General features: G+C 37.7%; 1 protein-coding gene across 2 annotated transcripts in view; it reads left to right on the top strand.

The window, feature by feature from the left end:
* Nucleotides 1-26431, top strand: part of Dym (dymeclin) — a 391162-nt gene that overhangs the window by 202358 nt on the left and 162373 nt on the right. Inside the window, exon 14 of one of the 2 annotated variants that reach the window (XM_005372905.2) lies at nucleotides 7870-8034. The exons of the other annotated variant lie outside the window; for it this stretch is intronic. Coding sequence (XP_005372962.1) covers nucleotides 7870-8034 — 165 coding nt within the window. The remainder of the gene's footprint in view (nucleotides 1-7869; nucleotides 8035-26431) is intronic. 2 annotated transcript variants of the gene reach the window in all.

The following is a 26431-nucleotide window of genomic DNA, read 5'->3' as shown; positions in this document are numbered from 1 at the left end:
AATAGTACCCTTCTTCTGTTTTGTTTTCTTTAACTTACATCTTTGATTTATTGGCTGACAAATTAGTTGTTTTACAGAACATCTTGCATTCTGGATTTTTTTTTTCTCATGCCATTTAATTTATTCATCTTCATTAATTTTTATTACAAACTGAAAATAAACTCTGTAGAATAGGTCATTCAGATTCAGGGTGTTTTTCAAAGTACTTACTAAATGTTCCTGCATGTTTCTTATTTTGTCATGTCAAGGGATGCATAATATCTAATTACCCTAGACATAATAAGATTTATCAGTAGGGTCAGATGGTGGTAGCCTAATCCCATCACTTAAAATCTACCATCATTCTTTTTGCAGTAGTCTCATTTATTAATGATCTTTGAATTAGTAATTTCATTATAGGCTGCCAAATGACAATTTTCTAATTCTAATATTATGTACATATTTGTTAGGAGAGATTCTTCTGTAAAGAACTTTTCCTCATCAACTGTGGTTTAAAAGATAGGATTAATTTTTCTTTTTCCTTTTAATATTTAATTTTTAGAAATAGAGATATCTCCAGTAGTAACCAATACATTTTAAAAATTCATCCTGTGTGATTATGAACTCTTGGGTTTTTAAATATAGTCTATATGTTTCTATCCCTGGCAGAACAATTACTTATTTTGATTTCTGATGTTCATCTTTGGCCACCAGAAGGTCCCTTATGTTGTCTATTATATCTTTTGACAAGACCCCATTCATCTTTGATAATTTCCTTCTTTGCCTTCAGGTCAACAAGCTGTCTCAGGCTCATTTGTACATTTTCTGTCTCAGACCTAGAAATACTCATTATTCTAAAGAATCTTGTTGGTTTTTTTTAATTGAGCTTGATATTTAGAAACCACCATGTGCCTTTTATTTCTTCGTCTTGCCCATTTGCTTTGGCAAACACTTGCAATATTGTGTTGAAGAGTAGTGAGATTGGGCATCATTGCCTTATTCCAAATCTTAGAGGAAAGACTTGAGTTTCTCATCACAGAGTATAGTATTAGCTATAGGCTTCTCATGTGTGGACTTCATTGTGTTGAGGCACAATCCTGGCACATCTAATTTATTTGGCAATTTTATCATGGAAAGCTGTTGTATTTTGCCAAATGCTTTTTCTGCTTCTAATGTGAGATTATCATGTACTTGTGGTCCTTCATTCGGTTGATGTGTCATGTTTATTGACTTGCCCATGTGAGATCATCTTTGCATCTCATGGATGAATTGCACTTTATCACAGCAGATGATTCTGACAGTATGTTGTTCAGTCTGTTTGCTAGTATTTCGTTGAGGGGCTGTACATCTGTATTCATTGAGGATATTGGCTTGTAATTTTCTTACAATGGCTTTGTATGGTATCAGGATCTGTAAAAAGAGTTTGACAGTACTCTTCTCAGTTTTTGTTGGAAGAGTTTCAGAAGGATTGATATTAGTTCTTCTTTAGATGTTTGATAGAATTCAGCCATGATGCCATCAAGTCTGGGGCTTTTCTTTGATGAGAGACATTATATATTCGTAATTTAATATCCTTGTTACCAGTTTTTTCTGATTTTATATTTCTTTATGATTCAGTCTTGATGGTTGTATGTATCTAGGAATTTATTCATTTATTCTAAATTATCTGATTTGTTGTATAAGTGTTCACAGAAGACTCATGTTTTGTATTTTTGTGGTATCACTTGGAATGTCTCTGCTTTCATTTCTGGTTTTATTTATTTAATCTTATCTATTTTTCTTAGTGAGGATGAAGGATTGTTGATCATTTATATTATTTTTCTATGCTCCATTTCATTTATTTCCATTCTAATCTTTCAGAGATATGTTCTTCTGCTTTCTTTTCTAGTTCTTTGATATGCATGTAATGTTGGTTGTTTATATGCAGTGTTTTTTCTTTTTTGATGTAGGCATTTCTTCCTATAACTTTTCCACTCCCCTCCTCTCTTCGTCCTTCCCCTCCTCTCTTCCCTTTCCACTCCCCTCCCTTTTCCCAGTGCTAGGGATGGAGCCCAAGATTGTATATATGCCAGAGAAGAGCTGGATCATTGAGCTACATTTCCAGCCCTTAAACTTTTCTTTTAGAACTGCTTTTGCTATATCTTATATGTTTTAGTATGTTACATTTCCATTTTCATTTGTCTGAAGACTTTTTAAAATCTCCTTTTTAATTTTTTCATTGACCGATTGATTGTTCAGGAGCATATTGTTTAATTTTCATGTACTGGTGAATTTTCTGAAATTCCCCCTGTTAATGATTTCTAGTTTCATATGGTTGTGGTCAGAAAGATACTTGATATAATTTTCAGTTTTCCTACATTTGCTAAGGTTTGTCTTGAGCCCTAACATGTAATCTGCCCTGGAGAATGTTCTGTGTGTCCTTGGGAAGAATGTGTATTCTGTTGTTTTTGGATGGGATATTTTGTAATATGTCTGTTGGGCTCATTTAGTCTAAAGTCTTGTTCAAGTCCAGTGTTTTCTTATTAATTTTCTATCTGAATGATTTGCTTAGTTTTGAAAGTGGGATATTAAAGTCCCCTATTATTGTATTACACTCTATATCCTCAAGATTCTTTAGTATTTGTTTATTTATTTAGGTGCTCTGATGTTGAGTGCACATATATTTACCATTGTTATGCCTCTTCGTGAACTGACTCCTTAACACTGTATAATGTCCTTCTTTTTCTCTTTTTTACAACCCAAGTCTTATTTTTTTTCTGTTACAAGTATAGCTGTGTCTTTCTCTTTTGGTTTCTATTTGTATGGAATATCTCTTTCCAGCTTTCAGTCTGTGTGAAAGACCTTACAAGTGAGGTGAATCTCTTGTAGGCAGCAGCATAAGAAAAGAAAAAGTAAAATTGTCACTGCTTATGACAACATATTTCTTCTAATATAGAAAACTGTACAGACACTACCAGACAACTATAGACTATTTGTTCTATAGACAAATGTCTATAGAACTAATAATAAACAAATGCAGTAGAGTTGTACGGTATAAAATCAGTACTCAAAAATGTCTGACATTTCTATTCAGTTTAACAGTGAGCTATCCAAAAAAGAAATCAAGAAAATAGTCCCAATTATAGTAGTACAAAAAGTACTTAGGAATAAATTTAACCAAAAAGGTAAATGACCTGTGCACCCAAAACTATAAAAAGCTGATGAAAGGAATTGGAGAAAATACAAATAAATGGAAAAAATCAGTGTTCATGGTCTAGAAGACTTAATATTGCTAAAATGCCAATAGTACCCAAAGTGATTTACAGAATCAGCTTAATTATTCAAATTTAGACAAGACAGAAAGCCTCGAATAGCCAAGTTAATCATGAGCACAAAATGCTTTACATTAGTCATCAGCAAAAGAGAACAAAGCAAGTGATATTAATTGGTTTCAAACTATACCACATAACTGTAATAATTAAAACAGCGTGTTACTGGCCAAAAAGGACACATTAACCAATGCAACATAAAGAGACCAGAAGTGAACCCACACAGGTATGATCAGTTGATTTTTCCTCAAAGATACCAGGAATGCTTAAAGGGAAAAGGATAACCTCTTCCGTAAATGATACTGGAAAATGTAGAAATCCACACACAGAAAAGAGAAATAGGGCCATTATCTCATGTCATATGCAAACATCAACTCAAAATTGATTTTAAAACAAGACCTGATTTAGAATCTGTGCAGGATAATGGCATCTTTTATTACTATAAATCATCCTCGCATCCAGAAACATACTGGCATACCTTTATTTGTTCTAGGGGTTTTTTTGTGCTTAACAGTAAATTTTTATAATTTACTTCATAGAGGCCCTACACTTTTCTTGTTAATTTTTTGATATTTTATATCTCTACTAATGGATCTGTTAACAAACTTTCTATATGAAAGAAGGGAAAGGAAGGAGGAGAAAGAAGGAAATGGAAGGGAAGGGAAGGAACTGAAAAAGAGAAAAGTTGGGTACAGAGTATCTGGGTAGTCCTTAAAAGTTCAGTCTATCCCCATTAGTTTCATTTTTTTAAGCATTCTAAGCATATAAATTAAGTTAGTAAAAAGTTGTTATGAAAATACAACTCTTAAGTAAAAGTGACTGTTTTTTATGGGATAACTCCAGACCACATTTGCTTACTTCCCACGCTATAGTTTTTCTGATGTTCCCAAGCTTTAAGTATAGAAGTCGAAATGACATTTTAAGGGGTCTAGATTTTAATCCCATAATTTAAAAATGGAAATTATTTAGTTTATCAAAAATATCAGTTCTTTTTTTTCAGATTAAATTAGTTTTTGATGTTTTTGATATTGTATTTATTTTTAATGCTTTTCATCTTGAAATTGGACTTAGAAGAAAGTTGCAAAAATAGTGCAAATAATTTTTACCTTTCACAGATTCTACAGATGTTAAAATTTTATATTTGCTTTGTCATTGTATTCAACTCTTCTTTAAACTGTTTAATGAATTTTTAAACATGTGCTGTACTGTGTACCACTAATTACTTTAGTGTGTATCTCTTAAAAATAAGGGCATTATCAAAATCAGGAAACTAACATTGATTTTATTTTATTTTATTTTTTTGTCTTTTTTGAGACAGGATCTCACTCTGCAGCTCAGTCTGGCCTTGAGCTCACTTTGTAGTCCAGGCTACTCTCAAACTTGCAACGATCCTCCTGCCTCAGCCTCCCAAGTGCTGGGATTATAGGCATGCGCTACCATGCCTGGCCTTAACATTGATTTTAAAAGCTTGTCTTCCAGCATTAAAATTTTGTCATTTGCCTCGTTAATTCCCTCTCTGGAAACTACTCCCACCCCATAGTAGGGGGTCCATTACAGAACCACATGCTACTTGTTTGTTCTCTTTCATCTTCTTTAGTCTGAAACAGTCCTTGATCTTTGTCTTGCATGGCCTTCAAAAGTTAAAGAATACAAAACTGGTTTTTGTAAAGTGACCTTCCATTTAGGTTTGTCTAATTTCTTGGGAACAGATCTGTGCTGTGCTGTGCTGTGATCATAATCAGGACTCACGTGATGTGTGCTTGTCCCATTGCCCTCCTCCCCTCCTTTCCCAGAGAGCATTAACTGTGATCACTTGTTTATAGTCATGGTGAATCACATTTTTAAACAACACAGTTGTTATGGTTTGGTTTTTTTTATTGCTTATGTAGATTAGTGGACTGCATTTTGGCAGATTCCTCTGTGTACATAATGTGCTTTGATCATTTTCAGCTTCTCATCACCCTCTTTCTCCTGCTCCCCCATTTCACATTTTAGGGGAAGTGTTTCAAGGTATATAATATATTTTGCTCACATCCATCCAGCCTGTTGCCTGCCCTCACTCTTCTCCGTCCCTCTTATTCCCTTCATCCTATTAAGAATAGTCTGCTTTTTACTTTTGTCTCATCTTTTTAGATTCTACATATTAGGGAGAACATGTAATACTTGCCTTTCTGTGTCTGTCTGGCTTATTTTAGTCAACGTGATGGTCTCCAGTTTCATCTTCTATTTTCTTGTAAATGACAGAATTTTGTTTTTCCTTATGGCTGAATTTGCGTGTGTGTGTATGTGAGAGAGAAGAGAGAGAGAGAGAGAGAGAGAGAGAGAGAGAGAGAGAGAGAGAGAGAGAGAGAGAGAGACAGAGAGAGAGAGAGAGAGAGAGATACTTACTTTATCCTTCTGTTAATGGGCTCCTAGGTTTGTGCCATATCTTGCCTATTATGAATTGTGCTGCAGTAAACATGGGTACGCAGTTTTTATGTTTTCTTAAGTTTTTGTGGTGGATTGAGTCTTGGAGTCCAGTAGACATATCTATTTAAGTATATACCTATTTTAAAAGACTTTTGAAACTCTACCTTATCTTGGACATTACTAGCTTGTTAGACTTACTTAGTTTCCAGTGTGGTTTCGTTATTGTTTCATATTGGTCTTTCCCTCCAGGTTGTAAGCCCAATAAAAGTAAGGACTTCTGATTTGTGCCGTACATTATCCTCAGTGTCTAGCATACTTCTTCATGTACTAGGTAGGAAATAGTGTCTGGCCTACAGTAGTTGGTTGGCTGGTTGGTTGGTTGGTTAGTGGTTAAATGGATACTTGGATTATTCGATTGTGAAAATTTGACCATTTTAAATCATCTAATTTATTAGTTTTATTTTGAGTTCAACATGGTTTAAAACATGTCATTCCTTTAGTGATTTGCTGTATGTTTGGTCGTATTCTCTGACACAGTTCTCAAAGGCTGGCAGTCTAGACACATTACTTGGTGTGTTCACTGTTTTGTTGTTCACCTTGTCCGACTGATTTTGCATTTTCTTCTTTGCAACTTGTTATGTTTAAGTGACTTGAAATGTGGCTCCAGTGAAATTCCTCTGGTAGTAATCGTAACTTTTATTGTTCCCCTTACTGTTTTACATTTTTTTTGTATCTCTTCAAAAATTTGCAGTAGTTTAAGGTGTTTAGTTCTGTGTTGTTTGTGGAATTGAGGTTCAAAGAGATCAAATACCCACTGTTATAAAACTGCCAGTAGCTGAGCTGAGTCTGGATCCTAAATTTTCTGACCCCTAATTCAGTCAGAGAACTCTTTTGCCATAGCATCTCTCATTTAGCCTACTAATATTATTGCACGGCTGCCAGGAATGCATTTGGTAGCACTCTGAGGAGAAAATACCTATGGCCACTTTGTTCTACCATGGCTGAGCTCATGTGGCTCACTAATTACACCATCATAGTTTCATACTTTTCCCCCTGTGGGTATATTCCCCCCTCCATGTTTTTAAAAAGAGGTTTTAGGTTCACAGTAAAATGAGGAAGAAAACACAGAGCATTCCTAAATACTCACTGTCCAGCATGATGAACATTCTGTACCAAAGTATTTGTTACAAATGATGAACCTGCATTAACACATGATTATCATCCAAAGTCTAGAGTGTTTACATTAGGATTCACTACTGCTTTTGTATGTTTTGTAGGTTTAGACAAATATGTAATGACCATTGTAGTATCACATAGAATATTTTTATTGCCCTAAAACTCCTCTTTGCTTTGCCTGTTTATCCCCACCCCCTTAACTCCTGGCAACAGCTGATTTTTCTATTGACTTCATAGATTTGCCTTTTTCAGAATGACGTAAAGTTGGAATCATAGTGTGTAGACTTCACTGATTGACTTCTTCCACTAAGTAATATGCATTTGGGTTCTTCTGTCTTTTCATGACCTGATAGCTTTTTTCTTTTTAGCATTGTGTAATACTTTGTTTTCTGGATGTAAAACAGCTTATCCATTTTCCTAATGAAAGGACATTTTGGTTGCTTCCAAGTTTTTGCAATTACAAATAAAGCTACTGTAAACATTCATGTCCAGTTTTTTGTATGGATGTAAATTTCTAACTCCTTTGGATAAATTCAAAGGGGTACAATTGTCAGGTTCTACAGTATGAATTTGTTTAATTTTGTGTCTTCCGAAGTGTCTATGCCACTTTGCATTCTCTCCAGTGAGTGAGAGGTTTTGTTGCTCCCCATTCTCGCCAACATGTGTTATACAGTATTTTGGGTTTTTCAGCTGTTCTGGTGAGTCTGTAGTGGTGTCTTATTTTAGTTTGCATTTCCCTAATCATATATGATGTGGAACACCGTTCCTTGTGCTTATTGGCCATCTGTATATCTTCTTTGGTGAGGTGTCTGTTCAAATCTTTTGCTCATTTTTTATTTGGATTGTCTCTTTTAATGTTCTCTTTTAACAGTTGTAGTTTGGGGGGGGCATCGTCTAGTGAAGATATACAGAAAGCTTAGAAGACATAAAGAATAATTTATTTTTTCGAAGGAAAATTTCTCTCTTTCTGTTTTTCTCCTTTTACCTTGTCTTTCAGTTATACCTGCCGCCACTTGCGGAGATATGTTTATATGTTGGACAAACTGTATTTCCCCCACTCCCACTGTTCTACGCTTCAGCATTGCTTCTCGGCCCTCAGTGACAATGGAGAGGAACTCTTGTCTTTAACTTGCTCTCACATTCTCAGATCCTATGCCGCCAGGTTATTAACCTCTGCTGTCCGTTTACTGCATGCTGCACGTTGTGTATGACTGATAACTGCATGCTTTACTAGGACACATGTCAACTGAATGGTAAAAGTGAAATTTTATATTTCAAATGCTACTAAATAATCCTTTAAAATAATGGCTGGGGTTTGTTTTCTTTTAAATGTCTTCCAAAGTACATTATGTTTCATGGGAGACAGGAGGGCTTTCAGCCACATCATTGTCGTATAAACTTGTCAGAAATTTTCTATATTTTGTTCCCTTCGGAAATCTCTTGATTTATAGTAGTTGGAATGTTCTGTCTGATTTTTATATGAAATAGATTTTGGGTGACTTAAGTTCTCTTTCTTGGTATGTAAGCATACCTGAGAGCTTGCTGTGGGACTGCATCCCTGCTCATATAGAGGCACATTCACCTGTGCAGGTATGACTATAGGAAGTTAGAAATTATCCTGTTTGGATTTTTTTCTTAATCATTTATTTATATACAGAGTAGTTATAAAATCAGCAGTCTGAAATGTGTCATGGATGTGTGTAGTTTAAACATAATGATTGTGAGAATGTTAAGAGTCAAGCTGTCAATCTCAAATATCAGAGGAAATCAACACCTGCTATTTAATGTGTAGCATGCACCAAAATAGAGGGGCAGCATGACATTATTGCTTTCTACTCTGCAGTTGACTTTTCTGGGTTTTTTTTTCTCAGTGGTAGATATTGAACTTAGGGACTCTTTATAGCTAATCTATAGTTCCAGCCCTTTTTTAAAAAATTATTTTGAGGCAGTGTGTCACTAAGTTGCTTAGGCTGGCTTCAAACTTGTGATCTTCCTGCCTCAGCCTTCTAAGTAGCTGGGATTACACGCATGTACCACTGCACCTGGCCTACAGTTAACATTTTTAAAACACATTTCCTATAAGCCAGAGGTGACTTATACCAACACTGCTATTAAGCTTAATGTGATAATTTAAGGCAATATCTTCACTGGCAGATAATTTAGAGTAAGAGGGAAATACTCCCTGTTAACCTTAACCAAAAGATGGAAGACACTTAGAATTAAAGTACGCCTTTGCAGATAAAGAAACATACAAAAGCTTCAGACTATATATTATATCTAAGTGAAAACACTCTGATTAGGAAAGGAAGACCATGCAGCATCTAAGCTTACAGAGACCTTTCCTGGCAACAGAAGATTGTACAAATACATGGTAATGTTGGTTTGTATGCTGTAGATATTTTTTAGAAATCAAAGATAGAAAATCAAGAAAAAATAATAGAATGGGAAAGAGGGGAGGGGAAAGCAAGTAAAAATATGTATATTTACCAGCTCCCCATGATGAATGTGTTCATTGTGTATTGCAAACATGTATTAATAAAAAAGAAACCTTTAATAGGTAAATGGTCACAACTAGAGACCATACTCATAAGTGAAATAAATTAGACCTGCATGTGTAAGCACTGTATTGTCTTACTAGTGTAAGACCTGAAAGAGTGAATAAAAACTAGGAGGTATGATAGACATTGTGAAATGGAAGGAAAATGCTCAAAAGTAAAGGGCAATTGGGATCTGGGAAAAGAGAAGGGAAAGAAGGGGAAATTATGTCCGTATGTATATACAGGATAGCTAACATAGTTGTACTACTATCTTCTATTGCTCTACAGAAAGGAACAGTTAACGATTACTTGTTTGATCAATCTTGCATGTCTCTATTTGTTTTTCTGAGAAACCACTTTGAAGATATCAATAAGTAATACAGCAAGCATGGTTAATTTCCTACAACTTTGTCTGTAACGCTGTTTTGTTTGTATTGTTCTTATGCTGTTTTGTAAATGGATGTCTGTTTGTTAATATGTTTTCCTTCTTTTATTTTTTAAAATAGAAAAAGAAACCTTTAAAAATAACCTCTTAGGTATATAATATATAGAACAGTGGTGCTGAACCTATGGTACACATGCTCCAGTGGGCTCTTTGTTTCTTTGAAAGCTCTAAAAATTGACCATCAATGATACAGAACAATTTGTCAAAATTTTAAAAGTCAGTGAGTTTCAACTGATTTATCTTAAAGTGAGTGAATATCAATTTAAGTGAATGATACTTATAGAAATTTGAGATATAGCTTGTCTAGTTGTAAGAAATAGTTGCTACTGATCATTGACCCTCTTAAGCTGCAGAATAATTGACTAGCCTTATTTACTAATATATTGAGGATCTACACAAAACTTGTAGGATAATACCTAATGCATTAGGGAGAGGTAGAGCATATGGGAAGTTGGCTTTAGTGATTTTTTTGGTGCAAGCAAGTCAGAAGTCTATGGGGGATGTTGACAGACTGGAAATTGAGGTAGGTGATGATGTTACAGTTTTTTTTTTTTTTTTTTTTTGGTTTTTCTCCGGTACCGGGAACCGAACTCACGACCTTGCGCTTGCCAGGCAGGCGCTTTGCCGCTGAGCTAAATCCCCAGCCCCGATGTTATAGTTTTAAATCCTAAATTCACAGGCAATAGTTTTATGTTGTCATCTTGAGGCAAAATCCCTTCTTCCTTGGAAAACAATCTTTGTAAGGTCTTCAACTAATTGGATCAGTCCTACCCACATTATAGAAGGTAATCTGTTTCCCTTGAAATCAGCTGATCATAGTGTTAATCACTTCTGCGCATATCTTCACAAAAACATCTAGACTAGTGTTTGACCAAACGACTGGGCACCATAGCCCGGCCAAGCTAAACAGAAAAGCAACCATCATACTATAGTTCTCTTTTTCCTTTGTGTGTGTTGTAGCCATAAGCCTCCCAGGAGTGTACACCCTGTGTTATTTTGCATCTTATAGCTTTTGATGCTATGTACATTGTTAACTCTCAATAATAACTGCTGGCAGCAGTTCCTACTCTTTGCCATTTGTGGCAGAGGCCACTAGTACTTAACTGTAAAGTCACACCCCTTACGTGGGGGGAGCTGGCAGGAGAGATAAATACGCAGTCAACTGGGAAAAAGGAAATGAAGGGAACCGGACAAGGAAGACAGAATAGGAAGAGAGGAGTGAAAAACACAGGGGAAAGAAGAATGGAGGCACCATGAGACAAAAACAGCGTCCAATTCCTGAGTCCCCTTCACCTGATTTCTGCAGAGTTACATCTGTGCTTGGTTTCTAAGTCAGTATAGAATTCTACTTGTATTTTCCATGTGCTCATTGAGCACCTTTTCTGGAACTTCTCATATTTTCTTTCTCCTCCTCAGTACTCCCTGCTTTTTCCAACACGAAACCCTCCTGAGAACTGAACCTCCTTTATAACATGTCTGTAATGAAATGTCAGGATCTGGTAGGCCCAGGTGGTAGGTAGTTGAGGAAATTTTGGGGCCAGAAAACTTTATAGTGTTTTTTTTTTCTTTCTTTCTTTTTGAGACAGGGTCTCACTTTGTAGTGCAGACTGACCTTAAACTCACTTATGTAGCCCAAGCTGGCCTCAAACTCACATCGAGCCTCCTGCCTCAGCCTGCCAAGTGCTGGGATTACAGGCATGCACTACCACGCCTGGCTTTTATAGTGTTTTTGAATATGTTTTGCCTATTCTCCAACAGTCTTCCATCTTCTCTCACCTCATTCCAGAGCTGTTTACCAGAGGCTGTGGGCCTCCAATCTGCCAGGCTCTGCAAATATTAATGCAGTGTGGTAGTTATGGACATGGGCTGTGGAGTTAAGGCCTCGCCTCTCCCTCCGGCCCTCAGCCCCAGCCCTACCACTTGCAGTCTGGGTTGGTGCACAAGATACTATTCCATTCAGGACAGTGTGGGTGTGCTGGCCACTTCACATGCAGTGTTCATTTGCAGGTCACTGACATCCTGCATAAATAGTGACATGTGGTCAAGTGTAGATTAGTTCCTGCAGTTGAGGGATTTTCTTTTAGCAGAACTACATTATATCGAAGGACAAACCAAACCAAAGTCTGCATGGAACATCATAGACAAACTCACTTCATAAAATCATGTGGCTTTTGGTTATGCAGAATGTTTAAAGTACACTTCACTTTCTAGAGATAAATAATAAGCTTATTCCTTAAGAAGGAACTTTACCTTAGTCTAATATGAATTATTGCTATAGGTAAATATCTCAGTCATTCTGCTGCAAAATTCTTTCCAGTATAGAAATTCTTTTTACAGTACCCTTGAGAGTGAACTTGAGGCTTCCAAACTCAGGAAACAGTAGAGCTCTTGCTACTTTATTTTCAAATTTTATTTTGAAACGGGGTCTTGTCAAGTTTCCCAGGCTGGCCTCAAACTTGCTGTCCTCGTGCCTCAGCCTCTCAAGCAGCTGAGATTACAGACATGCATCACTGCACCTTATCACCTTCAGGCTTTTAAATACACCTTAAATTTTTCCTCAGGTTAAATACCTTGGTTACTTCAACCATTCCTTATAACAGATGATTTATGCATTCTTCTTATTATCTTTCTGGATGTCTGTGTTTGATAGCATCCACCATAAAATTTTTTATCCAGAATTAAATGTAATATTTCAATGGTACTTTATAAATTTAGCGTTTAATTTAAAAAAATTATAAATTATAAATCATACTCATAATTTGGCCTAGACTGTTTTTTTAAAACAGGTACACTTTGGCTCATGTGGAATTCTCAGATCTTACTCACGTATCTCTTTAGACTTATACATTTAATTATTTGAAGGAAATTATAGAACTTTGTTTATTTTTACTTAATTTTTAAAATAATCTTTTTTCTGTTTGTAGCAAACGTTGTAAAGCTATAAGCCTTTCATGCCTGATACCCTTCTGTTTTACCCCCAGAAGCATTGAGATTACCTCTCAAGCTACCAACCATAGATTTGATGTTTATAGAAATCAGATTTAGAATTTTGAATTAGCATTTGAGAATTTGAATTCATTGTTAGAACTACATGAAGTCAAATGCGTTGACTGCTTAGATTTTTTTTTTTTTTTTTTTTTAAAATTTTGGTTTTTTTGGTACCGGGAACCGAACTTACGACCTTGCGCTTGCCAGGCAGGCGCTTTTGCCGCTGAGCTAAATCCCCAGCCCCTGCTTAGATTTTTTTATGTCCAGTTTTAAGATCCACTTTCTTAAGTTTCATGGTGGAGTGGCACACATGTTTTATAAGCAATCTATGAAGTAAGACTACTGTTCTTTATTTTTAATTATATTTTTAATTTATATATTTTGCTGATGTCAAAGCTATAGCTGCTGATATTTTAATTGGATCAGAGGCAAAGAGAAATCAAGGGAAGATTTAGTGTTGAGATGATTCTGTTACAGTGGCACAATTTATTTTGAGTTGCTATTAACTCAGGAGCTCAGTTTTTTGCACCTGATACAGGAATGCTGAGCATGAACATCAGCAGCATTTAAAAACTATCTTCCAGCACATACCAATTTTAAAATGTTATGTTCTCTTATAAAATAAAATAAGCATGTTGGCACTGAAGGCCTTGACTGGTTAATCCTTTGCTATGATCAATGGTCCTGATGTTTTGTGGGTCATGGAACTTGCCTAGAATTTATTAAAAATTATGGACCATCTCTCCAAAAGATAGAAATTTTTGCCTCTAAATTTAGAATTTTCATGGACCTGATTTAGTTAGAAAATTAGATACAGCTGCTGTAAAAGAGGGACCCTGCCCCAAATACCAATGGATTAAACTGGATTGCAGTTTATTTCTCAAATGGAAGTCTGAGCTGGGGTGGCAGCTTTGCTCCATAGAAGTTTTAGGCCCAGAGTCATCCTCCCTTGTATTCCACTTCCTACAGTATCTTGACTGCATTGGAGAAGTCTGGAATAATTTACTACCAGTTTTACATTCTAGACAACAGGCGAGTGGAATGGACTAGGGTGGATATAAATTTCCACTCTAAGGGCATCACATGTCCTTTTGACTAAATGTTAGTCATAGACATATCCAGCCTGCATGAACAGTTGGAATTGAGTCTGTAGTTGAATGGCCATGTGATGTGCTAAAATTCTCTCTCTAGGAAGTAAGGGGAGAGACTAACAGGGACTACGATCTCTGCCACACCATTGGGAATTCATGTCCTGAGTAATTAACAAGTTTAGACAGTGATTATTGTGTGATTAGTCCTATGTCAGGCAGTAGACGGATTTCCTGGTAAAGACAGGAAGATAAGACAAAATGTTAAAAGTCATTGCCTTATACTGTTGGTCAAATATCAAATCACTGAAGTATAAAAGAGGTCTTTTTAGGCAGGCAGATCTAAAGGGGCCTTACACAAGTAGGATTTAAGTAGGACCTAAGGATGATGTTTGATTAGTAGAGCAGGTATGGAAAACTCAAGGGGGAAGGTCATATGGAAGAGAAAATAATGTATTTGGGGGCAGTAAGTAGTGTCCTTTTGTTAAGAGCAGATTTACATATAGGATTACTTAGAATTGCAATAATTATATTGTCTAGAGCCAGGCTTCTGAGGACTTTGAATGCCAGGTCAGCATATTTCATATTTATGTTTTCGTGGGACCTGGGGGACATAGGTTTATTCATATATGGATTTCTGTAGGCAATTGAGGAAATTCAAGGTGTTTTTGAGCATTAGTGTGGAATGGTCATAGCATGTTTCTTCTCATGATTGTCATTCATTTAAAAGAGTTTGAGAGGGAAGAATCTGAATTTAGGGAATAACCAAAATAGACACTATCTGATTGTGGCAGTGGAGTTGAAACAAGAAGGAATCAATGGGAGTAAAGTTTGAAAAATATGAATTGGAGAACCATATGGAAAGGAATATAATCATTGAAACAGTACAATATAAAATATTAGTAGGAATTCTGCCATTACTTCTGTGCATGTAGTTCTAATTGATCAGTATTGAAAAGATCTAGTATATATAGTCAGTGTGATTTGTATTTTATTCTCTAATGGTGTGCAGAGATGTTTGTGTTACCATACTCAATATTCAAGGTTTATGTAATTTGTTTGGTAAAAGTTTGATTTTTTTTTTTTTTAATGGTATAGTCTTTTCAAACTCTCCAACCATTTAAAAACCTGTAATATTGTAGAGATAGTATATAATACGTAATCCTGAATTGTTTTCCAGTAAAATTGCATATGAAGGTGAGGGAGGAGGAGCACAAGTTCAAGGACAGTCTGGGCAACTTAACAAAACTCTGTCTTAAAATAAAAAGGGGCCAAAAATGTAGCTCATTGTGAAGGCCCTGGATTCAGTCCTCAGTACCCTCCTGCAACACATCCCCCCAAATACATGGATCCTGTCTATATAGTCCTCAGTGTCCCCTTCCACACTGATCCTTCACCAGGCTGCTTTCTTGGGAACAATTTGGTGTTTAAATTTGAGACCTAAAAGGCCTGCATAAGCATGGCAATTTTCTCTTTCTTCTTGACCTCCTCTATTTTTTCCTGAATTTCTGCATCTAATAAATTTTGCAGAAAATATAGCTTTTTTTAGTTCATTTTTGTAAGTTGAATAGCTGGATACAGGTTGAGAAGAGGGGTTTCTTATATTATTTTTCAAATAACACTGGGGATTATCTCCATCTTGTATGTGCCAATAATGTTGATTGTATATCTTCTAGATTTCCATCTGAGAAATATGACAATATGTAATTGAGTACACTAATGTATCACTTTTACAATTAAAGTCAAACTGCTTGTTTATGAAGTTCAGTAGTTGACACCGCTTTGCTGGGAAGAAAAGGTTTTTCAGGCTTCATAGGTCAGTGCTGTCGTTCTTCTTCCAGGCTTGTAACACCTTCATGCAGGCTCCTTCCACATTCCCTATGGGTACTTTTTCAAGACACTGTGTAGTATTGGTCAGACGTGCTGCACTCTTACAGTGCAGCTTCACTGTCTCAACTACAATGTCATTCTTACATGGACAGAGGCAACAGGCCATATGGCCTGGTAAGATCAGTTTTTCCAGTCCAAAGAGTCAGCATGTTGATGTTCTCAGTTGCCATAAGTGGCATGTGTATAGTCTCAAAGTGTAGATATTTTAATACTGGCAATTTAGAGAGATATGAATCTGCAACAGGGGTCAAAGGATTATGGTTGAGAATTACTTTGTGAAAAAACTGCATTCTATACCATGCCCCAAATATTCCAAAGGTCAGTTCAGTGAGTAAATCACAAAAAAAGATTTATAAACTGCAAAAGAAAAAAAGTGGTGGTTCAAGTGTCTTTCAGTAGACTAGGTATTATAGGATAAATCTAACTTTTTTCACCCTTTTGGTATGTTGTCCAAATATTCTCATCAAGATAAAAAAAAATAGTTTCCTTGGAAATTAAGTGGTGTTGGACTCTAGTACAAGCACTTAATGGAGCCTCTGCAGTGGGTGAAAACCAGTCCATGACAGGGTCTCATCTTGGCAGGTACAGAGCTCAAATGTTGGTGTTCATCATGGCATTCTGTTAATTTTGCACAGTTACATTTTCTGGGGTATAATTTGCAGAATAGTTTACTTATCATTAAGTTCCACATCCAAAGATTTAGCAGTGACTTCAGTCAGGTTTGGATGTTGAGCCTGAACCCGATGTGGATGTGGAAGTGTCATCTCAGGATGCTTTGGAAAAGGAGTTGCAGCTTCCTCCAGGGCTACAGAATGTTTAACCTCTGTAATGGAAATTGAAGTTGTGGAAGGGTCAGGTTTAAAGGTCATCCTGTGACACTGGCTAATGTTGGGTGCTGAGCTGCCTCCTGACCTAGAGTTTAAACCCTCATCTCATGAGGCACTGAAATTTGAGCTATAGCCTCATTAGATGGCTCCAAAGGCTGAGACTATGTCTCCTGCATAGTTGGAGAATGTCTAGCTTCTGAAGTAGATCATGGAGTTCTGGTAAGCTCCACATCCAAAAGTTGAACTGTGACTTCAGTCAGGTTTGGATGCTGAGCCTGAACCTGGTCTAGATGTGGAAGTGTCACCTCAGGGTGCTTTGGAGGAATTTCTGTAGACTCTTTTGGTGCTATAGAAAGTTCAGCCTCTGTAGTGGATTCTGGAATTAATGGTGATTTCCAGGTCGAACTAGATACATGACGCAGGGCAGTGTTGGCTGCTTAACTTGATCCTATGCTGGTGTTGGACCTATTGTCTCAAAATGGGCTAGAGCATGAGCTACAGTCTCATTAGGTGGCTCATTGGAAGCTGAGATGGGACCGTCAGCTGGGTTGGGGAAAGTTCTACTTCCTCAGGAGGCTCTGGAGGAGATGGGACTGACTGCAACACTAGAGATGGTTCCATTGGTTCAGCGAGTTCTGCAGGCTGAGATGGGGTTATGTGCTGAGCTGGAGAAGGTTCCATATCATTAGGTGGCCCTGAAGATGGAACTGTAGCCCCTGGGGGACGAGAGATGCTTCTATGTCCTCAGGTAGTTCTGAAGGCTGAGCTGAAAACGTTGCACTTTCTGTCAGTGGAAAAGAAGCAATAGTGTTCATAGGAGGTCTTAAAGGTTGAGCTGCAAGCTGTTTCTGGATTGGTGAAAGTGCAACTCCAGCCGGAGAATTTGGGGACAGAGGTAAGCTTTCCTGCTAGCTTGGAGAATGTTCCTAAGGAAACACTGTAGCCTGACTTGGTACCATCTGTCAAGTGGAGAATGCCAATCTTTCATAGGAGGGCTTGGCTGGTGAGTTTTAACCTTTTGCTCATCTTTGAAAGGCTCAAATTGCCAAAGGCACCCTGAGGACTGAACTGGAGTGTTCAGTTGAAGTTTCAGTTTCAACCTCATTGGTCATTTCTGGAAGGTTAAGATACTGTTCTACAGAGAGCCCTTCCCAGTCCTCCTCACTGCCTAGGAAGTTTGTATTTGTAATCCCATGAAAAGTTATTGGAATTCTAGCAAATTAATTCCAATCTACCATTTCCAGTGCATCCCATGGTGGGAATAAAGACACTAAAGCATATGTGGTTATTGGGAGCCAAGGGGCCCTAAGTCCAGCCATGATGATGGCTATCCGGAACAAAGGCCTCAGTCCAAGGCTGAACACAGTTTTTATTCATTCTTGAAGAAGGGAGTGGCTTGAGGATGAGAGGCTGTGAGAGTGGTGGGAGGTAGGTGAGTGCCATGAGCTGGGCTAGTTAGGAGGCCTGAAATCACCCCTGCCATATGCAGAGAGAAGGATATGCAGAAAGAGTAATCTGCATAACACAATTGAGATCGTATCTAATATTTTAGGGTTGGTGCTTTAGCTCTGATGAGTAATCTTTGAAGCCCCAGGAAGACATAGCCTCTAATCCCAATGCTACATCCCAGCTGACAATGTGGAGCATTGGCTCCACATCCTGCCTCATCCCATCTCACTCAAGGAAGCAACCAGGGAGTCCAGGGAAACATGCCTGCCATTTCCAAAGATTACCATCAGCACCTTGACTGTACCGATACGCATTGCTTAAAGCCAATTGAAGGGATGAGGAAAAGTCCCAGCCAGCTCTGTACATATCAATACATGGAAATAGGGTCAGGCTTAGCCAAAATGGAGCCAATTGCTTCTCTTTCAAGGAGAGTCGCTTAGGTGGTCCTCCACACTGTTCAGTGTTGGAGAGTGAACTTGATCATCACTGACAGGAGAAACTGCTGCTTCCTGATGTTCTGGAGGTTGGGCTACCAGTATATTAGGGAGCTCTGGAGGCTGAGCTGCAGCCTCCTGAGGGTTTGATGGTGGTTAAATGTCAATGATTTGCAGATGCTCAGCTACTGTCTCCTGCTAGATCAAAGAAGGTTCAGTCTCCTCAGTGGTTTGCAGATACTTAACTGTGTCCAAGTAGGTTGAAGATTCATCTTCCTCAGAAGTCTATAAATTCCAGCCATGGTCGCCTGCTGGATGAGGGAGGGTTGCTCATCCTGAACAGGTTCTAAAGATTGAACTTGAGTCTCCTAATGAAATTGTAGGGTTCAAACCCATTAGAGAGCTTTGGAGGCAGAGCTGGGGCCTCATTCTGAGTTCAGAAGGTTTCACTTCATTAGAACTAAGGGTTAAGCTGTAGCTTCCTGGTAAATAGGGGAAATTCCACCTCTGTAGTAGGTTCTGATATTATGGTAAGCTATAGATCTGGAGGTTTAACAGTCATATTGGGTAAGTGTGAATGCTTAGCTTAATGGTAACTTGGAGTTGAAACTGTTGCTTCATGATGCTCTGGAGAAGTTTGCATCTCAGCGTACTGTGAGGGCTGAGCTAGGGCTTCCAGCTGCCTTCCAGATGGTTCATCCACCTGAGAAGCCTCAAAAGGTTGAACTACCTGCTCCTCCTCACTGGGAGAAGGGTGGGCTAGAGTCTGAGCTGGGTCCTCTTGTTAGGTTGGAGAAAGTTCCACCTCCTCCAGACTATGGGGGCTGGGCTGGGACCTAATGCTGGGTTAGAGTATATTGAGCCTCCTTTTATACTTCTGTAGTTATGGTAACCTCCATATGCAGAGGTTTAATTGTGACTATTGGCATGTTTGAGTGATGAGCTTCACTCCTACTTGATTAGAGATGGAATATCCACATCCTGATGCACTGAAAGCTGACCTTTATACCCTTAGTAGCAAGTTCATGCTGATCCTGGTCTTACTGCTGCATTGAAGAAGGTTCAAATTCCTCAGGGGACTGAAAGTTGACCTGCAGCTTTGTGCTGAGGTGAAGAGGATTGGACTTTAACAGTCTCTGGATTTTGAATTTGGGCCTCGAGCTGGATTGAGAAGGTTCAATTTGTTCAGTGGCTTCTGGAGGTGGGGCCAACCCCTGGAACAGAGCAGAGGATCCCAGGTCATCAAAGCTTCCCACTTCCAACCCCTAGTGTCCCAGGGGGTATTTGTAAGGGCATGAGGGTGATTCTGGTGGGAGATGAGTTAAGACCAGGGTTTAGTATAGGCCTTGGGGGCTCAGTGGTCAATAGGACCCAGTGCCCATTCCACTGCAAAAGCTGGGCCACCAGAATCAGTAGCTTAAACCACTGCTCCACAAGGAGTCCAGGAGCCCCAAAACGCAGCAGGAATGTGACAGGAAGTCACATGGACACAGCCACTTAGACCAGTGGAGTACAGGTGCTCTGACCTATAGAGCGGAACATTTCTGGCAGCCACTTGCCCAAGTGCCTTAGCAACCACAAGTTCTGCCCTATCCTTTATTTATGTCGTCTTTGTTAAGGAAACCATTACAGTATTAGGATCTGGCCTAGATGCCTTGTATGGCAAGGCATGGCATGGCATGGTGTGGCATGGGGGAGCTTTTCTCATAGTTACCAGGTTCAACTCCATTTAAAAGCCCAGCAGAAGTGATAGTGGCCTCCCATACAGCTGCTTCCCCCAAAACAAGGTAGGATTTAGGCCTAAGACCTGAGTGGTCCAGGGCCTCCAGCAGCCCATGGAATGTGGCAGAGCAGAGCTTATTCCCAAAGTCACAGGACTGAGCTTAAGGATGCCGCAAAGTGCTAAATATTTGGTTTGGAGCTTTAAGGTTGTTACTCAGAATTGGCAATGATGGAAATTCCAGCTGATGACACAGAAGTTACACTTTCATTGGAAGGGCTTCTCAGTCCTTCTAGAAGGCTGAAACCAGTCAGATCCACCTCTTACAAGCAAGTCAGGGCCTCTAATAAGTCAGCTGGGATTTCTCAGGGTCTCAGCCTTCAGAGCTGTGAAGCAAGAGAGCAATTCAGTTCAGCAACTCTCTGCTCACCATCAAGTTTCCTTTGAGCAGAGCCCGTGACTTTTGCCCCAGTGTAAAACTCAATAGAGAAAACACCGCCATTCAGTAGCATGACCACTTCCACACACAGGAAAGCAGCTGATTATTACATGATTTGTTTTCATTAGTATGTTGGTGCCATGAATTCTTGATTCAGCAAAGTTTATCCAAACTACAATGGACAATTTCTGGAATGCATCTGGCAAAACCTTCTGAATAGTAAGCTTCAGGCCACCTTCCTTTTCATAAGGAGTGACATCAGTCCTTCCTCCAGCTCATCCCTAGGCTCCTCTGCAATACCAGGACTCCTGCACTTGTAGGAGAGCAGCACTAAAGCAAAATTTCACCTTGCTTAAGCTGATGCTGCAAGATTTTCTCTTCACTGAAACTTAGAAATCTCTTGAGCCTTGATGATTTTTTCTGTCCATCCATTGAAAACCAAGTAGTAATTTGCCAGCCCTTGGCATTGTGAGCTGTTTAGGGCCAGAACCTAATGTGATACTACCTATGTCTGATCCCAAGACAAACCTTCACTGAGAAGTTCTGGAAAAGTAGCTTCTTAATACAGGCCTTTTGGGGGCGTTGGGCATCACTGGCTGAGTAAAACTTGATGACTGCTTAGAAAGCAGGATAGGCCACCAATGCATTTGGGAGAACCTGGACTGAGGGCAGAAGGCCAAACTGGGAGAGTGTTGTGAAAGAGAATGATGCAAGGCAGCAGCTGAGGGTCCTCATTTCCCACACGAGCAGGGTTTTGTCACTCCTAGTGCGAACTATTGAAGGCACCAGCTGTCATCCAGCCATAGCTGCACCGAGGCATCTAAGGCACAAGCAGCATTGCATCTGCACACAGCCTGCCGGCAGTGTTTAAAGCACCATTTTGTACACCATGAATATACACAGCTTTTTTCAACTAAAAATTATAAGAATAGTGAAAGATGTTGGATTCTGTTAAGAAATACGCTGGAAATATCTATTAAAACTATTAAAATATCATCTGGGGATTTATCCTAAGGAAAAAACTTAACTAAGGAAAAGAATTATATATGAGAATAAAATAAGGGAACGGTTACACTAACTGTGTGTCTTGTCAACTTAGTGGAAAATCATACAACTTAAAAATATAAAGAGAAGTAGACTGGAAAACATTTGAAATAATGTTAAGTGAAAAAATAATATAAAATTATATATTGCTATAAAATAGCTATATAAAATTATATACACGTGTGCAAGTAACTAGATAATGTATACAATAGTTCTGAAATAGTAGTAAAATGTGACATTTTTTAAATTTCAAATTTAGTTTTTAGGAATTTTTCAAAATTTTATAAATCTAAATTATAAATTTGCTGATGCTCTAAATTAAATGGATGCTTTTCTGTTTTTCCCCTATAAGTGTAAGGTAATATTGTTTTATTAATTGGCTTAGAACTGGAGTGGCTCACAGAGTGGATGGGAGCTCCCAGCGCATGATCACAGACTTTCTCCCATGCTTATTTTAGAAGTTGTATGCATTTACTTCTTTTTGCTTTTTTTTTTTTTTTAACTGGGTGGGCTTATGAGTTTATAATTCTACGTAAGCGCAGCATCAAATCATGTCTGTATCTAAACTGTAGCACTTTGAAATTTGGGAGTTTTGCCCATTTGGTGTATCTTTTATACTGTGGTTTTCAAAAAAAAAAAAAAATCACATCTGGTGCCATTTTATTGCTTTCAAAGAACTGCATCTTTATTCTAAATCTAAGACAGTATTCTAATGAGTTTCCTCAAAAGAGTCTTTAAGTTTTGCTGGAACGATCTTGTCATGGTACACCATTCACTAAATCTCTAATGAATAAATATTTGAAGCCATAGTAATAATTTTTCATACATATGATACTGTCTCAATAATTGTGTTGTGGCTGTGTGCTTTATTGATTTCTGTGCCATTTCAGTGGCTTGAAATGAAATGTATTATCCCACTTAAACCATTATGGTTTCCTTTTGAATTACATATTCAGTACTTGATCCTGTCATCAAGCTTCTTCCGTGTTCTGTAATGTGGTATTCAGTCTTAGAGATTTACTGCTTTGTACTCAGGACAGTATAAATCAAAGTAGAACAAATAAATCCAGATTAGTAAAGTTGGTAAGAAAATACAATAAGCAGTTAAATTTTTAGAAATTACTCATTTTACTATGTGTTCTGGTTTGGGGTTTCTTTCTTCTTCTCAAGAACTACAGAAATGAATTGATGCTGTACACTCTTGGGAGAAAGGAGAGTGGATCCTGAGACATCCAGTCACCATCTGTACTGGGTGGAAGGGGGCCCCACCCTCCCCTTCTTTGCCTTTCCTATGGCACATTCCTTACTTTCTTCCCACACTTTCACCATTACCTTTTAGGCTCTTTTGTTTTAAATATTAGAATTCCTTAAGACTTGTTCCTAGGGTCCTCTCTTTTTGCTTCAGCTATTAACCTGAGGCATTTTCATTTATTTTTATCACTTTACAGTGTTATCCATGAACCAGTACTTTCCAGATTGACAATTCCAGCTGAAAAGCTGCAGTTCCATGCTGTCAGATGCCTTAATATTAACCTCACCGCTCATACCTCTCACATGCTCCATCTCCCAGGTGCACTCTTAAGCCTATACTTTCTTCATAAACCTTTTCTTCCCTTCCTTCTGAGGAGTGGTGCCTGCATCCATCAAGTTGCTTATGCCTGTCACATGAGAATAACCACCATTTTCCCTTCACCTCCTGCATCCATCCTTACTATATCCACTTTAGTTCTGTATCAGAAATATAAGTTGAGTCTGCCCTCTTTTTTCACTTCCCACTGTCAGCCCAAACTGTCCTTATCTTATACTTGGACTTCTCTCTAGTTCTCCCTTAGTTCTATCATTCCCTTCCCATCCCTAATTCCTCCTCCGGCAAACATCTTCATATACAGTATTCTAAATCAGATTATGCCTCTTCCTCACTCAAACTCTTCAGTGGCTTTTCTTTGTCTATAAGATGGTACACTGTCCGGCCACACCAATTCTCTTTTCCAGGTTTTTCTGAGCACTTGTCCGTCTTAGGACTTTTCGTGTGTTCTTACCTGTAGTTTTCCTTCTCTGTCTGTAATGTTTCTCACTTCCTCAGACAGTTTCCCCTTATCTCTCAATCCATTACTGTAGCTGTATTTTCTCTCACACATTGATTTTCTCCCTCACCTCCACAGAGGGAATTGTATTTCTTTTCTTTCTTCCTTTCTTTCTCTCTCTCTTTTTTTTTTTTTTTTTTTGAAACAAGGTCTTCCTATATAGTTTAGGCTGGCCTTGATCTCGCTTTGTAGTTCAGGCAGGCCTCAAACTTGCAGCAATCCTCCTGCTGCAGCCTTCTGAGTGCTGGGATTACAGGCGTGCATCACCATACCTGGCAAGAATTTTGTGTCAGGAAACGTGTCTTTTTAACTAATGACCCCAAAAACCTACGGTGATACTTGACTTTTCCATAGGTATTTCATATTTGGAAGGGATGAATGATTTTAGTTTATTAAAATTGACTTTTTTGCAAACTTTCTCAGTCTTCTAATGACCATTTCTTCAAAGATCATCTTGTCCAGATGCAGAAGGATGACAATCCTATCATAGTGCTGCTACATCTTAAAGATAACATAAAATCATACAAAACTGTAACTACAGCCTTGGTAAAGAAAGGACCCTTAGTTCTGGAATATGTACAATTGCATTGTTTTTTCCCCCAATGGAATATTTTACAAATTTCCACTTTTTGGATATCTGGTAAACCATGAGCAGTGAGGCAATATCAATTTGTTTTGAAAGTTGTGTTATAAAAAACATTTACTCTGGTATCTCTGGTTAAGCAAAAGAACACAGGAGGAGAAGTAAAATTATTTTACATTAAACTTGATCTCAAAATTTAAATATTTCACAGAAAAACAATTTGAAAACAGAGTAATCCTGAAGCTGGGCATGGTGGCACATCCCTGAAATCCTAACACTTGGGAGGCAGAGGCAGAAGGATCACTGTGAATTTGAAGCCAGTTTGGGCTATATAGGAAGACTGTCTCTAAAATCAAGCGAAACAAAACAAGCAACAACAACAAAAAACTGATTGGTCTTAATAAGCTCTTTCCATTTCCCATGAAAGTTTTGCTTTGGCATAAATAAATTATGGAGGCAAATGACTAATAACAATGAAGTTTTGAACTATGGATAAGAAATAAAATATAATTATATATATTAAAATTTAACTTGCTTTTGTATTCAAAGTTGCCTATTAGGTAAGCAAACAAACTTATTTTACTGTCTCTAATTGAAATGTTTAGAAAAATCAATTTTAGTGTGTTCCTTATAAGAATATTGGAAAAATGTAGTGAAAACCAATACTAGAGTCACACCCGAAATAAATACTATACTGTACTAGCCTGTCACAGTGATCTGCACTAAAATGACAGCAAGTTGTAGTATATAATTTATCATCAAAGGGGTGATAAACCATTAACAGATCAAATTTTCTGTGAGAAGGATGTCATGAGAAACAAAATAAAAAGAAATGATAGAATCTTAGGAAAGAATAATATAAAATTCACATTTTATTAAAAGAAAATGATAGATGATCTTTTTCCACCGAATGCTCCTTAGATGTAGACCTTACTGGTAAAGAAGATACTTGAATCACTAGTTAAATTACTCCTGTGAGTGTGTATGTGTGACCAAGAGTTCTGGAGCACTAGCAAAGTTTCTTATACAGTTTATATTGTTGTAGGGAAAATCTGAAGTAAATATAAAATTCCCCTACAGTGGACACTCTTCCCCCCTGGGGCTGCCATTGCAGGAAATTTCATTTACATATTCAGACATACAGACTTGCGCAACTCCTTATTATAGACTTATTCTTGGTTATTAAATGTCTAACAGACTTTAACATACAGAGTTTGCTGTATATGGGAAAAAAGTAATTCCACCCAGTCTCCATGCCTTGGCATGTCATGATGCCAGCCCTTAACATTTATTTGACTTCCAGAATTTAAATAGACAGTGATGTAAATCAGAAGTTAATGTTTCATCTACTGGCACTAAGTAACTAAATCATTATACTTGTGATGAAGGCATATCCTTTTCATTTGACTACTGAATGGAAGTGGCATTTATTCTAAGTCTGTCCCTCTAAGTTATATTGACAGCAAAATGATTTGTTCTGTGTTACAAAAGATGAGGAAGCAGAAAAAGAATACAGAGAAGTAAAAGGGTTTTGCAAAGATCAGACAAGTTGGAAGCAGAATCCAAATCTCGCTGGAATCCCTGCTCTAAGTTTCATCTTACTGAATATTACAGAATTATAAAGTAGGGTAGCTGTATCTTAACCACACATGTGCTTAGTGAGTTATTCTCAGTAAATATGTTCTATTTTTAAAACATTGTACATTTTGAGATTTTAAAATTTCAATTCTATTCTGTTACATTTAACAATCTCTATTTTAAAGATTTGAACTGGAATAGAAATTGGAGGGTTATTTTGGCATTTTTCCATATGCATTCTTATATTGATCTTAAACTGGAATAAGGTATGTGTAAGAGGCTGTTTGTTTAGCACAATAGTTACACAAACTAACTGCCTATGAGAGGCAGTTCATTAAAAATTAATTTTTAAATGAACTTCAGATGTACTATATAGATTTTTTAAAGGCTGCATATTAGAAAGAGCATACATATGAAATATTTTCTTTGCCTAACAGTGGTGATAATGGCTAA

The sequence above is a fragment of the Chinchilla lanigera genome, unplaced genomic scaffold (assembly GCF_000276665.1).
Source record: "Chinchilla lanigera isolate Chin_1 unplaced genomic scaffold, ChiLan1.0 scaffold00001, whole genome shotgun sequence".
NCBI lineage: Eukaryota > Metazoa > Chordata > Mammalia > Rodentia > Chinchillidae > Chinchilla > Chinchilla lanigera.
This window is presented reverse-complemented; position numbering and strand designations above follow the sequence as displayed.